The 16,750-nt window shown below is 43.9% G+C and overlaps 2 protein-coding genes and 1 pseudogene across 2 annotated transcripts in view; 1 reads left to right on the top strand and 2 right to left on the bottom strand.

The window, feature by feature from the left end:
* TESMIN (testis expressed metallothionein like protein) overlaps positions 1 to 6,955 on the bottom strand; it is a 39,323-nt gene extending 32,368 nt beyond the window's left edge. Inside the window, exons 1-2 of the mRNA XM_005908898.2 lie at positions 6,482 to 6,955; positions 498 to 656 (exon numbers count right to left, since the gene is read on the bottom strand). Coding sequence (XP_005908960.1) covers positions 498 to 656; positions 6,482 to 6,955 — 633 coding nt within the window. The remainder of the gene's footprint in view (positions 1 to 497; positions 657 to 6,481) is intronic.
* A 5,027-nt stretch (positions 6,956 to 11,982) lies between these two features.
* On the top strand, positions 11,983 to 12,294 carry LOC102265293 (cytochrome c oxidase subunit 7B, mitochondrial pseudogene; annotated as a pseudogene).
* Positions 12,295 to 13,239: 945 nt separating this feature from the next.
* Positions 13,240 to 16,750, bottom strand: part of CPT1A (carnitine palmitoyltransferase 1A) — a 60,423-nt gene continuing 56,912 nt past the window's right edge. Inside the window, exon 19 of the mRNA XM_070360349.1 lies at positions 13,240 to 15,356. Coding sequence (XP_070216450.1) covers positions 15,270 to 15,356 — 87 coding nt within the window. The 3' untranslated portion in view covers positions 13,240 to 15,269. The remainder of the gene's footprint in view (positions 15,357 to 16,750) is intronic.

Raw genomic sequence — 16,750 nt, 5'->3', positions numbered from 1 at the left:
TAAAACGACGAACATGCGAACCTATCACATAAACCACAAATGTTACTGATTCCTATCTTACTTGAGTGTTAGTTGGTAGGAGGGATTTGGAGGCAGGCAGGGAGGAAAGCAGCTTCTGCCCTGCAGCCACAGAACTGCAGCTGCCCCCTCCCACCAGCATGCCAAACCACACAGGTCAGCAGCTGCTCCTTTCCTGGGCCAACCCTGGGTCTGCCTGGACTGAGGTGACTTACGGCTTCTCTCTTTAGTGAATACAGCAGTGTCCTAATCTTTGATTTGCTAAGATCGAGTAGAAGAGAATCTTAGATGTGAAGGAAACATTAGAAAGACTCTAATTATATCCCTCTTTTCATAGATAAGACAATCAAAAATGCTGACTCGACAAGTAAACAGAATGCAAAGCAATGACGGAAAATATTTTACTGTTGACTTAGTAATGATAAGGGTCAAACATTTAACATCATGTTAGTCAGACACATTTTCTTTGGCATAATTACCATTGGGTTAGAGTCTTTCTTATGAGAGCAACCAGAGGCATCCTCTGCTCCTTGAGATGATGGGAACTTGCAACAGGACTCCTGGGCCAGAGGATGTTGGAAGGTTGCTTCATCCAGATTGTTACTTGTGATAGAACCACCTGCTTCCTTGATTTCAACCTGAAAAAGTAAACGTTATCTTAGAAATCACATTGTGGACACTGCACTTTATTTACAGTTGCATAATATAGAAAATTCTTTGTAGAAGTTACATTTTTGAAGTAAAGAACATTCTTATGCTTAGCATCCTCTCTTCCTCACTATTAATTCATCCTCTGGGCGACAAGTCATCTGACCATCCTGGCTGGGGATCGAGAACACCAGAGATCAGGACCATCTGCCCATGAGGTGTGGGGATGTGACTTCGATGTAACCCTCTTGCTGTTTGAAAAACATGGTGTGGGTAATCTGAGAAGATTCTGTGATTGGTCAGCTCCCCCTTGAGCTTCTAGACAACCCTCTACTACAAAAGAGCTGGCTGCCTCTTGGGAACTTCCTTAAAATCGCCTAAAATGCTTCTTAATCATCATTCTCAGAGCACGCTCATTAAATTGTATTAATGTTCTAGTCTGTTTTGCCTTTTCCTCAAGAAGCCAGACATCTTTGCTGATGTTTTAATGATATTATATTGTAACTTGGAGCTTCCCAGGTGCCCTAGTGGTAAAGAATCCTCCTGCCAATATAAGAGACATAAGAGATCTGGGTTTCCCTGAGTCGGGAAGATCCCCTGGAGGTGGGCATGGCAACCCATTCCAGTATTCTTGCCTGGAGAATCCTATGGACAGGGGAGCCTGGCGGGCTACAGTCCATGGGGTAGCAAAGGGTGGTGGGACATGACTGAAGCAATTTAGCACACATGCACATAACTTACAATGTATTTATAGTAATGTTTATAATTAAATAATAGAGCTTCCCTCACTGAATGGTAGAACGATAATTAACATGAAAACTATGAGGGTAGAGAATAACTGCCAGCTTTGTTTTTTAAGCTATCTTCTGCAACAACTCAGCGACACATCAGCAAAAGTACCAAAACTAGGGAGAAACATCAATGATGTCATTGAAAGTCAATGGAATTTAAAAAACTAAGTAGTCTCGATGTTTTAAAAAAAATACCACTAAAGTGTTTCAAAAAAAAAATTACCATTTAAAGTGTTTCAAAACTATAATTATATATCTATAGTATATGTATAGTATATATAAATATATTATAATGTATATAACATGTGTACACCCATGGCAGATTCATGTTGATGTATGGCAAAACCAATACAATATTGTAAAGTAGTTAGCCCTCAATTAAAATAAATAAATTTATATTAGAAATATATGATAATAGTATAATAAATATAAATATAATATATAAAGTATGTAATAAATATTATATAATATACTATATTAATATTAATTATATAATTCTAAATTATTATATAATTATAATAATATAATTTTATTTTTATTAAATTATAAAAATTTTAAATTAAAATAATAAACTTTTAAATATATACATTATATATTATTATATCTTATCTATAATATATAACTATTATATATTAAATATATATTATTATATATTTGTTAGTTGAAGTCAGCTAGTTGACTATATATATAATATATATTATAGCATATATATTATATACTATAGATATAATATACATAATTATAATTATATATTTACATTATTTATATATTATATATATCATTATATAATTATATATATACATATATACATACAATTATATATTTATAATTTCTATATATAATTATATATATTTATGTTCACACATATAACATATATATAATTAATATATAATTTATGTTATATAATAATTTATATTATAAATTATATAAATTTATATATAAATATATATAATTATAAACATATATAAATATATATTATGTATGATTATATATTATATATAATTATAAAGTTAAGATGTAATTTTATATATTGATTATATATAATATATATTATATAATATATATAATAAAATGTAATATATACTAATTTAATTATATTAATATATATTGTTATATTAATATATTATTATATATTTTTTAAGTGCTTCTTTAAAATGTGATATGTAAGGAGATCAGGAAATAGCAGTCAACCCACAATTTATATGGTCTCTCCCCCTCCTTAACCTCCACCTGCACAGACTGCCTGTTAGAGAGCACAGGTGAATTTTCCCAAAGGCCAGGAGGCAGATCATAAAGTCCTTCAAAGAAGATGGTGATTCTGAGGTAACATTCTGAAGACCTTCTGTAAAATCACAACAGAGACAACTATCTTTCCAAGTGTGGGTCTGACTCAGACTTGAAGATCATCTAAGTTAAAATCTGGGATCCAAACAATTAATTATTTTCATGGACTGGCAAATCCCCTAGCACAGCAGACTAGTATCTAGGTAGAAATTTTTTTTAAGATATAGGAAAGTTTAGCAATATTTCAAGTTATAACTTTTTTTAGACATTTCAAATTTTACAGAAATGTAGAATTTTTCAATTTTCTCTGCTTTCTGCTTTGGGGAATTTGTCATGTACATGTCATCAAAGTTTAGATTTTGGTTTTTAGGGAAGAATAATTTTATTTTTTAAATGATCAAGGCTTAGATTTAACTTGCTGCTGCTGCTAAGTTGCTTCAGTCGTGTCTGACTGTGTGTGACCCCAGAGACGGCAGCCCACCAGGCTCCCCTGTCCCTGGGATTCTCCAGGCAAGAACACTGGAGTGGGTTGCCATTTCCTTTTCCAATGCATCAAAGTGAAAAGTGAAAGTGAAGTCACTGAGTTGTGTCCGACTCCTAGTGACCCCATGGACTGCAGCCCACCAGGCTCCTCCATCCATTTGATTTGCCAGGCAAGAGTACTGGAGTGGGGTGCCCTTGCCTTCTCCAGATTTAACTTATTTCCCTGTAATTAACAGATACTTAATAGTAAATACATCAGTTCCTCAATCCCATGCAACTGATACTTGGACTACTTATAGTATAGTAAAACCCTATTTTTACAGAATAAACAGAGGTCAATATGTGGAAATGAATTTCTAGAAAAAGGAAATTAGCAACTGACCCTGAATATTTACTGAAAAATAATTCCATTCTGTTTAAATGATAAACATGTTTGTGCTAAATCTTTTTCATTTTGTTAATAAATTTGGACTGTCAGAATCATGTGACTCAGATGGTAAAGAATCTGCCTTCAATGTGGGAGACCTGGGTTTGATGCCTGGGTTGGGAAAGATCCCTGGAGAAGGGCATGGCAACCCACTCCAGTATTTTTGCCTGGAGAATCCCATGGACAGAGGAGCCTGGTGGGCTACAGTCCAAGGGATGGCAAAGAGTCAGACATGACTGAACGACTAACACTTGGAATTTGTCAATAAAATTAAAAAAAAAAAAGAAATATCATCCAAGTAGTCCCTCCTTTATCTTGCTAAAGTTGACTTACATTAAAAGAGAATTTACTATTTTAATGAGCTAATTCCCTTCCCGTTCTGGTGAACACTGAGTCCACTGGGCACAGGAAGGGAACTGCACTTGGACCAACAGGCAAAGGTGCTGGGACTTAAGTTTGGCCTGGTAGCAAGATGGAATGTCCGACACTTAGAGCCATCTCAAAAAGATTCCGAGAAAGACTTCTGCGCTGACTGAAGTCTGGAGGAACAAGATGTGCTCTTTGGTTTCTCCAGGCCTCAGCCTCTCTTCCCCAACTTTCCTGTGCACTAAGGAGCAGAAAACAGGAATCTAAGCTCCTGCTGCTACGGTTTACGATATACAAAGTCAGGTTCCAGCCATCTTAATACCAACTCAAAAATGTTCCACACAGGCTTAATTTATAACTTACTAAAATTAGTGGTTGAGTAATCTAATTTTCCAAACTAGATCCTTTTGGGGGGCCAGTACACATTTCCTTGGAAATCCTTTTCTTCCTTTAAAAATTGATTTTTTAGTTTCAGCAAAAATAAAACAGAAAATGGGAATTCCCTGGTGGTCCAGTGGTTAGGACTTTGTGCTTTCACCACCCAAAGCCCAGGTTCAAAGTAAATAAATAAGAACAAAGCAGAAAATTACTAGTGGTTATCCACAGCAAAATAGGGTAGCTGGCTGACAATTAGCATGAATTCATATAGACTCTGATTTATATTACATACACTTGAGGAACAGCTACTTACTAACAGAGGGAAGCTCTAACACCGTGATTTCACAGTTCACCAAACACAAGTACTAACTGTAAGTCCTACCTAGCATCGAGTCCTAGCTGTGGAAAATTCTTAAAGAGATGGGAATACCAAACCACCTTACCTGCCTCCTGAGAAATCTGTACGTAGGTCAAGAAGCAACAGAACTGGACATGGAACAAAAGACTGGTTCCAAATTGGGAAAGGAGTATGTCAAGGCTGTATATTGTCACCCTGCTTATTTAACTTATATGTTGTATCATGCTAGATGCTGGGCTGGATGAAGCACAAGCTGGGATCAAGACTGCCAGGAGAAATATCAATAACCTCAGATACAGAGATGACACTACCCTTATAGCAGAAAGCAAAGAACTAAAAAGCCTCTTGGTGAAAGTGAAAGAGGAGAGTGAAAGAGTTGGCTTAAAGCTCAACATTCAGAAAGCTAAGATCATGGCATTCAGTCCCGTCATTTCAAGGCAAATAGGTGGGGAAACAATGGAAACAGTGAGAGACTGTTGTTTTGGCTCCAAAATCACTGCAGATGGTGACTGCAGCCATGAAATCAAAAGACGTTTGCTCCTTGGAAGAAAAGCTATGACCAACCTAGACAGCATATTAAAAAGCAAAGACATTACTTTGCCAACAAAGGTCCATCTAGTCAAAGCCATAGTTTTTCCAGTAGTCATGTACAGATGTGAGAGTTGGACTATAAAGAAAGCTCAGTGCCGAAGAATTGATGGTTTTGAGCCGTGGTGTTGGAGAAGACTCTTGAGAGTCCCTTGGACTGCAAGGAGATCCAACCAATCCATCCTATATTCATTGGAAGGACTGATGCTGAAACTCCCAATACTTTGGCCACCTGATGCGAAGAACTGACTCACTGGAAAAGACCCTGATGCTGGGAAATATTGAAGACCAGAGGAGAAGGGGATGACAACGGATGAGATGGTTGGATGACATCACCAACTTGATGGACATGAGTTTGAGCAAGCTCCAGGAGTTGGTGATGGACAGGGAAGCCTGGCATGATGCAGTTCATGGGATTGCAAAGAGCCAGACATGACTGACTGATCTGAGCTATGAATTAGAACCCTTATAAATCTAAAGGGGAAAATACGTAAAAGGCCAGTGCATGAAAACTCACTGCACTTGTTTTCACAGACACTAGGGCTTCTTTCCTAAAGCTGCTTTCAAAACTTTGTAGGGACTTCCCTGGTGATCCAGTGGTTAGGACTCCCACTTCCATAGCAAGGGGCACAATTTGATCCCTGCCTGCAGAGCTAAAAAAAAAAAAAAATTCTAGTTGTTTCCCTTCTCTTTTGTTTTTTAATCCCTGCTGGGTCAGGCCATGTATTTTTTGTTTTTTAAATATTTATTTGGCTGCACGAGTTCTTAGTCGATGCACATGGTATCTTCGATCTTCCTTGCAGAATGTGGGATCTTGGAATCTTTAGTTGTGGCATGTGGGATCTAGTTCCCTGGCCAACGATTGAACCAAGGTCCCCTGGATTAAGAGTGTGAAGTCTTAGCCACTGGACCACCAGGGAAGTCCCTGAGTCAGGCCAGATCTTACCTAGGATGAAGGACCTAATTCACCATCAGGGAGGATGCTTGGCTGGCTGATGCATCTCGCTTCAGCAAGGGATGCGCCTTTTTGGGAATGGTGAGTCCAACAGTGATGCTACTGACACAGGAAAAATCGAGGTAAAAGTCCTCCCTCTCTATTGGGGAAGAGGAGCAGGGGGAGCTGTGCGATGCGGATCTTACTGGAATCACACGGACACCCGGGTGGGCGGCTCCGTCCCTGGCCCAGGCGCCCAGGGGCACGACGGCAGAGCTCCTGTGCGGGGTGAGCAGGGAGGACAGGAAGTGGACATTGTAGGCCTGCGGCTGCGGGGCAGAGAGAACGGTGTCTTCCAGGGGGTTGAGCTCTGGGAGGTTCGGGTACTCCCCCAGGAGTCCCTCGTCTTCGTTCTCATCCACCAGCAGCTCCACTTTGACCTTGCTCTGGCAGTCCCCGCCGAGCGCGGGGTTGAACGCGTGCAGCAGGGGCTCTTTGGGATCCGCTGGGCCCAGGTACGCATCCTTGAAGACGTGAAAATCGTCTTCCTCGTGCTTTATCGCCACCGGAGTTTTCAGGGGAAGGTTTTCAGGAACAAACTGACTCTCGGCACTGAAGAGGTCTGTCACCATCTCGTCTTCGGGGCTGGACATGCTGCCCAGCAGAGGGGCGTCTTCCATGGCCACTGGGGGCGTCGAGGCCCGGGCATCGCCCCGCACCTGCAACGACGCGGCCCGGTCAGCGGCGGCCCCCAGAGGGCAGCCATTCCGGGGGGCCCGCGGCTCCTAGGATCTGATGCGATCGCCCGCCACTCCCAGGGTCTGGTTTGGGGGTACCGCCGCCCCCGGAATCTGACCGGGGGCCCCGACGCCCCCAAGATCTGATTCGGAGGGCCCGCCGCTCCCAGGGGCTGACAAGGAAAGGGTCTTGCGGGATGACACGGGGAAGGGTCCCGCCGTTCCGGAGGGACCGACGGGTCGCGGCCCGCCGCTCCCAGGGACTGGCCTGGGGGTGCCACCGTCCCAGGCGAGGACGACCGGAGAAGGGCTCCCTGCTGGCCCGACGGGCTGACAGGAGCGGTGTCCCGTCGCTCTCAGAGGAATGACGGAGGCAGGGTCCCGCCGTCCCCCAAGGGGCTGACTTGGAGGTCCCGCCGTCCCCGACAGGGACGAAAGGAGAGGGGGGGGTCCCTCCGCCCCCTCGAGGCTGACTCGGGGCCCACGGTCCCCCTCCCGTCTGCAAGCCCGAGGCCGGGCCCGGGACCGCGGGGAAAGCCGGCGTGTCAGGCGCTGGAGAGGTTCCCCGTCAGGTCTCCTCAGACGACGTACCTGGGCCCGCGGGAGCTGTCAGAGCACCTAGCGCAAATGTGGGGGCTAGGCGGGGCCAGCCGTTGGGTTGGCCGTTGGGAGGAGGCGTGGCCAGGGGCAGGGCGGGGCTCGCGGCGATGGGCGTGGCAGGGGCGGAACACGTGGCCTAGGTGGTGAGAGGGTGGGACGCGTTGGGGGTGAGGTGTGAAGGCCGGGAGCGGAAGTGAGTGGGGCGGGGCCGATCAGTGGGAGGGAATAAGCCAGAACTGTGGAAGGGCACGTGGAGGGCTGGAGGGTGGTGTTGGGCTGGGGCCCGGGACCCGCCAGTTGAGGTAGACAGGGCGGGACACTACCGGGACCAGCAGCTCTTGGCTCAGGTGGGGAAACTGAGGCCAGTCCGAGGCAGTGACTTCAGACCCCTAGACTTCACCACATACGTTTCCGCCCGGCCACAGAACACCGCAAGTGGGTGGAAGGCCAGGGGTCCGCACAGGCAGTTAGGTTCCCAGCCCAGCGTGCATTTGAGGTCCGTGGTGCTGGAGCTCCAGATGAAGACTAGGCGTTCCTTGTCGACATAAGCGACCCAACACTGATGATGTTCTGGGGAAGAGGGAGGTGGTCAAGACCTAGAACTAACACACACAACCACATTAACACAACGCAAACTTAGGGTGGGTGGTGAGCTAAACACACCTTCTTCATCAAGAAAGGAGGTGGGGAGGGGTGGGAGATGAGGAGAAAGGAGAGGGGGGGATATATGCAGAGAGTAACATGGAAACATACACGACCATATGTAAAATCAGCTCAGTTCAGTGGCTCAGTCATGTCCGACTCTTTGCGACCCCATGAATCGTGGCACGCCAGGCCTCCCTGTCCATCACCAACTCCCAGAGTTCGCTCAAACTCGTGTCCAAAGAGTCGGTAATGCCATCCAGCCATCTCATCCTCTGTCATCCCCTTCTCCTCCTGCCCCCTTCTCCTCCTGCCCCCAGTCCCTCCCAGCATCAGAGTCTTTTCCAATGAGTCAACTCTTCACATAAGGTGGCCAAAGTATTGGAGTTTCAGCTTTAGCATCATTCCTTCCAAAGAACAGCCAGGACTGATCTCCTTTAGGATGGACTGGTTGGATCTCCTTGCAGTCCAAGGGACTCTCAAGAGTCTTCTCCAGCACCACAGTTCAAAAGCATCAAATTCTTCGGCACTCAGCTTTCTTCACAGTCCAACTCTCACATCCATACATGACCACAGGAAAAACCATAGCCTTGACTAGACGAACCTTTGTTGGCAAAGTAATATCTCTGCTTTTGAATATGCTATCTAGGTTGGTCATAACTTTCCTTCCAAGGAGTAAGCATCTTTTAATGTCATGGCTGCAGTCACCATCTGCAGTGATTTTGGAGCCCCCAAAAATAAAGTCTAACACTGTTTCCACTGTTTCCCCATCTATTTCCCAGGAAGTGATGGGACCGGATGCCATGATCTTTGTTTTCTGAATGTTGAGCTTTAAGCCAACTTTTTCACTCTCCTCTTTCACTTTCATCAACAAGCTTTTTAGTTCCTCTTCATTTTCTGCCAAAAGGGTGGTGTCATGTGCATATCTGAGGTTATTGATATTTCTCCTGGCAATCTTAATTATAGCTTGTGCTTCCTCCAGCCCAGCGTTTCTCATGATGTAATCAGCAAATAAGTTAAATAAGCAGGGTGACAATATACAGCCTTGACATACTCCTTTTCCTACTTGGAACCAGTCTGTTGTTGCATGTCCAGTTCTAACTGCTGCTTCTTGACCTGCATATAGGTTTCTCAAGAGGCAGGTCAGGTGGTCTGGTATTCCCATCTCTTTCAGAATTTTCCACAGTTTATTGTGATCCACACAGTCAAAGGCTTTGGCATAGTCAATAAAGCAGAAATTGATGTTTTTCTGGAACTCTCTTGCTTTTTCCATGATCCAGCGGATGTTGGCAATTTGATCTCTGGTTCCTCTGCCTTTTCTAAAACCAGCTTGAACATCTGGAAGTTCACGGTTCACGTATTGCTGAAGCCTGGCTTGGAGAATTTTCAGCATTACTTTACTAGTGTGTGAGATGAGTGCAATTGTGCGGTAGTTTGAGCATTCTTTGGCATTGCCTTTCTTTGGGACTGGAATGAAAACTGATCTTTTCCAGTCCTGTGGCTACTGCTGAATTTTCCAAATTTGCTGGCATGTTGAGTGCAGCACTTTCACAGCATCATCTTTCAGGATTTGAAATAGCTCCACTGGAATTCCATCACCTCCACAAGCTTTGTTCGTAGTGATGCTTTCTAAGGCCCATTTGACTTCACATTCCAGGATGTCTGGCTCTAGGTGAGTGATCACACCATCATGATTATCTTGGTCATGAAGATCTTTTTTGTACAGTTCTTCTGTGTATTCTTGCCACCTATTCTTAATATCTTCTGCTTCTGTTAGGTCCATACCATTTCTATCCTTTATCAAGCCCATCTTTGCATGAAATGTTCCCTTGGTATCTCTAATTTTCTTGAGGAGATCTCTAGTCTTTCCCATTCTATTGTTTTCCTCTATTTCTTTGCATTGATTGCTGAGGAAGGCTTTCTTATCTTTCCTTGCTATTCTTTGGAACTCTGCATTCAAATGCAAATATCTTTCCTTTTCTCCTTTGCTTTTCGGTTCTCTTCTTTCCACAGCTATTTGTAAGGCCTCCTCAGACAGCCATTTTGCTTTTTTGCATTTCTTTTCCATGGGGATGGTCTTGATCCCTGTCTCCTGTACAATGTCAAGAACCTCATTCCATAGTTCATCAGGCACTCTATCTATCAGATCTAGTCCCTTAAATCTATTTCTCACTTCCACTGTATAATCATAAGGGATTTGATTTAGGTCATACCTGAATGGTCTAGTGGTTTTTTCTACTTTCTTCAATTTAAGTCTGAATTTGGCAATAAGGAGCTCATGATCTGAGCCACAGTCAGCTTCTGGTCTTGTTTTTGTTGACTGTCTAGAGCTTCTCCTTCTTTGGCTGCAAAGAATATAATCAATCTGATTTCGGTGTTGACCATCTGGTGATGTCCATGTGTAGAGTCTTCTGTGTTGTTGGAAGAGGGTGTTTGCTATGACCAGTGCATTCTCTTGGCAAAACTCTATTAGTCTTTGCCCTGCTTCATTCCATACTCCAAGGTCAAATTTGCCTGTTACTCCAGGTGTTTCTTGACTTCCTACTTTTACATTCCAGTCCCCTATAATGAAAAGGACATCTTTTTTGGGTGTTAGTTCTAAAAGGTCTTGTAGGTCTTCATAGAACCGTTCAAATTCAGCTTCTTCAGCATTACTGGTTGGGGCATAGGCTTGGATTACTGTGATATTGAATGGTTTGCCTTGGAAATGAACAGAGATCATTCTGTCATTTTTGAGACTGCATCCAAGTACTGTATTTTGGACTCTTTTGTTGACCATGATGGCTACTCCATTTCTTCTAAGGGATTCCTGTCCACAATAGTAGATATAATGGTCATCTGAGTTAAATTCACCCATTCCAGTCCATTTTAGTTCGCTGATTCCCAGAATGTCGACATTCACTCTTGCCATCTCCTGTTTGACCACTTCCAATTTGCCTTGATTCATGGACCTACGGAGAAGGCAATGGCACCCCACTCCAGTACTCTTGCCTGGAAAATACCATGGATGGAGGAGCCTGGAAGGCTGCAGTCCATGGGGTCGCTGAGGGTAGGACACGACTGAGTGACTTCACTTTCACTTTTCACTTTCATGCATTGGAGAAGGAAATGGCAACCCACTCCAGTGTTCTTGCCTGGAGAAAACCAGGGACGGGAGAGCCTGGTGGGCTGCTGTCTATGGGGTCACACAGAGTCGGACACGACTGAAGTGATTTAGCAGCTTAGCATGGATCTAACATTCCAGGTTCCTATGCAATATTGCTCTTTACAACATCGGACCTTGCTTCTATCACCAGTCACATCCACAACTGGGTATTGTTTTTTGCTTTGGCTCCATCCCTTCATTCTTTCTGGAGTTATTTCTCCACTGATCTCCAGTAGCATATTGGGCACCTACCGACCTAGGGAGTTCCTCTTTCAGTGTCCTATCATTTTGCCTTTTCAAATAGCCAATGGGAATTTGCTGTAGGACTCAGGGAACTCAAACCAGGGCTGGGTAACAACCTAGTGGGGTGGGATAGGGAGGGATGTCCAAGTGGGAGGGGATGTGGGCAAACTGATGGCTGATTCATGTTGATGTCTGGCAGAATTGCACTTTATACAATACCATGAAGCAATTATCCTTCAATTAAAAATAAATTTATTTTGTTTTTCAGGACTCTGCCAGGGAATTTCTCTATGAGGAATTGCTACAGGCCAGCAGCTATGGTTGCCTCCCTCTTGTGTTCAACCTCAGGATGTTTCCCTTGGCCAAAAATGCACTAAGTCGTCTCAGGGTTCAAAGCATTCAGCAAGCAGTGGCAAGGCAGATCCACCAGAAGCGGGCACCTGGTTTCCATGACAAGTATGATAATATGCTGTATTAGCTAGTACAGCCACTGTCTGTGTTGCTCTATGGGTATATATGGCAACACAAATCGGAATAGAGTGGAACCCGTCACCTCTTGGCAGAGTCACCTCAACGGAATGGAGAGAACAGTAATCACCCTAGCTGGTTTAATGCTGAATTGTTTCAAAATCAACTCATAATTGATGCCAAGTAAAAGTACTGTGTATCCATTAAAATATGGCATGTTTAAAGAAATAACATATACTTGAAACCTTCAAAAAAAGTGAGTAAATTTAAAAATAATAATAATATAAAAAAAGGTGAAAGCTTGTCCTTTAGGCCTCAGTTCTAAATCAGCATCCTTCACAAGCCAGGTATTCTCACCGCCCACCCACCCACCCACCCACCCACACACACACATACACACACGTCTAGGAACCCTGAAGACCCTAGGGTTGTCTTGTTCTTGACTTCCTCCCACTGGGATATTTTTTTAACTGGAGTACAGCTGCTTTCCAATGCTGTATTAGTTTCTGCCGTACAGTGCGAGTGAGTCAGCTGCTTGTACACACACACATCCCCTTCCTCTTGGACCTCCCTCCCACCCCCACCCCACCTGCTCTAGGTCGTCAGAGCACCCAGCTGAGCTCCCTGCACTCTCCGGCAGGTTTTACACGTGGCAGTGCGCATGCCCATCCCAGTCTAATTCATCCCACCTCCCACCCCATGTCCACATGTCCCTTCTCTGCGTCTGTGTCTATTTCTGCACTGCAGGCAAGTTCGTCTGTACCATTTCCCATGACAGCCAGAACCTGGTGGGGTTCCCGCTGTATTCCCAGTGCCTAGAACAGAGCTTAGCATACAGGAGGTGCTCAAGAAGAGCCTTGGAGAAAATGGAAATTCACTGACTGAGCACCTACTCGCTATGTGTCAGCGCTGTTCCAGGCCCCGAGGCACGGGAGAAGATGGAAAACGAACACAGCGAAACCCACAGCCCTTCTTAGCAGTAGCCCTTCTCCAACAGAGGTGTGAACCTAGTGAGGTCCACTCTGCCCAGCCCGAGGCCTTCTCTGCATATCTTGGCCGGTCACCTTTGTCCCAAGTGCCTGACCTTTAGCCTCCTTATCAGTACAACAAAAAAGACAGAAAGCAGTCCTGTGGTTAATGTTTTTATTAATGGTAACATTCATACTGCGTATCTAAGATTTACATCCAAAAGGGCACCTTATATTTACATGCAGTGGCCAGTCCAACATAACAAATTCAGACCACAGCTCTGTTAAGACTATGGCTTGTTCCAAATTAAATTAAATACATGAATACTCTTAACTTCCTGCTTTCAACATGTACAGTACAAACCCAGTCTTCTTCCTTTTAAGGAATATAAAATTGCATTGATGACTGCATGGATTAGTGAAAATTACATTTGAAATATTTAAAACCTGAGAGACAAGCCCAAATAGGTTTGAGTGCTAACATGTCTGCTCTCGAATTCACCCGTGAATCATAATACAGACTGGTCAGTGGTCAACAGTGCATGATTTGGGGGCCCTGGCTTCAACTGGAAGCCACGCCTGGCTGAGTCAGGGGGGCTCCCGTATCCCCCGACGCCCCCCTGACTACATACCACAGATGAACAGGATCTTTTGTTGCTATGGTGGTTAGATGTCCTTTTTTGCTTTTTTGTCTGTTCCCATTTCTGCTTGCTTTTAACAGAAAGAGTCTTTGGCCCATTTAGGGGGGTTTTTACATCACAACATGTACACGAATAAAATATGCACGTGCCCTGTGGCCAGTGCCTTGCCCCTGCCCCATCGGTTCAGCCTCATCACCAAATCACTGGAGTACAGGACTCTTAGAGACATGAGCCCCACCAGAACAGAGTGCTCAGAAAAATAAATACATGATTTTAAAAATGGACAGCTAAGCCTGTCATGACAGCCCAGAGGCAGTGGGTCTATTTCACTCCATGATTCTTTCTTTTTGCATTAAATACTGAAGACGATGCAGCGCGTCATCACTTTTTGGTCAATCACTCTTTCGAGCAAGGCACACGCATCGGAAGGGTAGGCTGTGTTAAACTCAGCACCCGTCACCTCCGACATTCTAGGAGGTCGCCGAGATGACCCATCTCCCTCTGTCTCCCTGGAGACGGGAGTGGGTCTCCTCTCTCAGCAGGTGGGACGGCCAGCCCTGACTGCCTGAGGTTCGCTCTTCTCAAGTTTGTTCCTTTCTCAGTGGCCACTGTCCTGTTATCCCTGCTGGCAGGCTGGGTAAGCAGGAATCCGGAAGCATCTACCATGTGTGTTATCCAGACACGCTATCTTCAACCATCACATGCCTTGCTCCCCATTTCTGACACGCGCCCACATCTTTTTTCGTAGCTTAACAATGAAGCTTGAGGAAGGCAGTCTGATGGAAGGGAATCCAGCTCACAGCTGCCCTTGTAAGGGGACTGGTCCCTCTGGGACATGGGGACATGACAGGAAAATCCCTACACAGGGATATCCACCCAGGAAATTCAGACGGGAGTGAGACACCCACAATTCCACCCAAAGACTTAAAATAAATCTCTTGCGTGGCCTCCCTTACGCTTAGGGCCTTCTGTTTTAAGGCACCGGGTTTTGAAGACTTCAAACACGGAGAGGCAAAAGCAGATGACCGGACTAGACAGTGAGAGTGACCACAGACAGAACAGATTCCAAATCACAAAGCTTGTCTCGGTTAGTGCGCTGCATGTGCGTCGGCTATTAACTGCTAATATCTGCAACTTAAAAGAGGCTTTTCTCTTGGAAGGAAACAAATGTTTACACTGCTCTGATAAAATTAAATGCCCGTAAGTACCAGGTGTCCAGTGGCAGCCAAGGAAGCATGCCGGTCTGGTTCCAGCGAGTATGAAGCCACAACCCCACTCATTCCAAAAATTGCTTGTCCCTTAAGGAATGTAAGGTGATGGGAAGACTTTAGGGGGGACTTCATCCAATGTCCCCCAGGTTAGGAGCTGCTTAGAAGGAGTAGGGTTATACTTCATGGCGTGGAGCCTGCTGTCCTAGAAAAGCAAAAACACCAAACCTTCGCTGGAAGGAAACAAATTTTCATCCTGAAATACAGTCAGGATACAGAGCTATTTTTCATTTGGTTTTTCATCAGAAGAACTTCTTTTCCTTCCCAGAAGTGCTAAGAGATTTACTTTTTGGAATTGGGGCTGAACCCAAACAAACTGATGATGTCGGTCATTGCTTCTCTCAGGTTCTTCCCGAAGCGATGCGAATCCTTTCATTTAAAAACAAACAAACAAAAAGAAACTTTATAACGTGGGATTTTTCACATTTTAAACCTTTTCACTTGTAATCTGACTCAAAGACCTAACATTCTTTTTGCCAGTTCTCTAAGCTTTGACTCAGTGAATCATTAAGTTACAGAGTCTGATGAGATGTTAAGGGTTCATAACGATAACAGCTAAAAAAAAAAAAAGATAACAGCTTACGTGTTTGTGTGGCTGTGTTTGTTTTTCTTTTCCACACAGAGCAAATATAAGTCCCCCCTTCCCAGGATGGGAAGTTCTATGCCTCTGCTAATTGTCACACACCTTTTGAAGTTTCCATTAGCTTCCAACACCTTATCTTTCATAGTGAAAGAGCTTTAGTAGTTATTTTTAAAATTTAATTCTTATTTTATACTGGAGTACAGTTGTTTTATAATATTGTGTTAACTTCAAGTGTACAGCAAAGTGATTCAGTTATACACATACATATATACCCATTCTTCTCCAGATTCTTTTCTATATGGGTTATTATAAAGTACTGAGTAGAGTTCCCTGTGCTATACAGTAGGTCCTTGTTGACTACCTATTTTATATACAATAGTGTGTATCTGTTAATCCCAAACCCCTAATTTATCCTTCCCCACTCCCTTCCCCCTTTGGTAACCATAAATTTGTTTTCTATGTCTGTGAGTCTACTTCTATTTTATAAATAAGTCCATTTGTATCGTTTTATTTCTACATATAACCAGTAACCATATGATATTTGCCTTTCTCTGACTTACTTCATCCGGGACGGTAATCTCTAGGTCCATCCATGTCGCTGCAAGTGGCATTATCTCATTATTTTTATGGTTGAGTGACTGTCTAGTGTATGTATGTATATGTGTGTGTGTGTGTGTGTGTGTGTGTGTGTATGTATATCACCTCTTTATCCATTCATCAGTTGATAAACATTCAGGTTGCTTCCATGTCTTGGCTACTATAGACAGTGCTGCTATGAGCACTGGGATGCCTGGTACCTTTTTTCCCTAATGTCAATGCATTACATAAAACACAATAAGCGAGTGAATTCCGAATGTCTCTGTTAAAGGTGATCCTGGTGCTGACTGCCAGGCGACGTACAACGTGGGAAGGTGAGAATATAAGTACGGATTAAATGCGCCGTGCTAGGAAGGAGGTCACGGGTTCCACTTGGAGATCACTGCAGACCGCTGCTGCATTACGTGTGTGAGTTACTTAGCTCATGCACACAGATCTCAAGTCTGTCCTTCAACGCTTTGTGCAAGGAAGTGACTTTGCTAAGTCACTTCAGTCATGTCTGACTCTGCGACCCCATGGACTGTGGCCCGCCAGTCTCCTCTGTCCATGGGATTCTCCAGACAAAACACTGGAGTGGGTTGCC

This window comes from Bos mutus, chromosome 22, assembly GCF_027580195.1.
Source record: "Bos mutus isolate GX-2022 chromosome 22, NWIPB_WYAK_1.1, whole genome shotgun sequence".
NCBI classification, from domain to species: domain Eukaryota; kingdom Metazoa; phylum Chordata; class Mammalia; order Artiodactyla; family Bovidae; genus Bos; species Bos mutus.
Note: the sequence above shows the minus strand (reverse complement) of the source record. Positions and strands in the feature narration are given on the sequence as shown.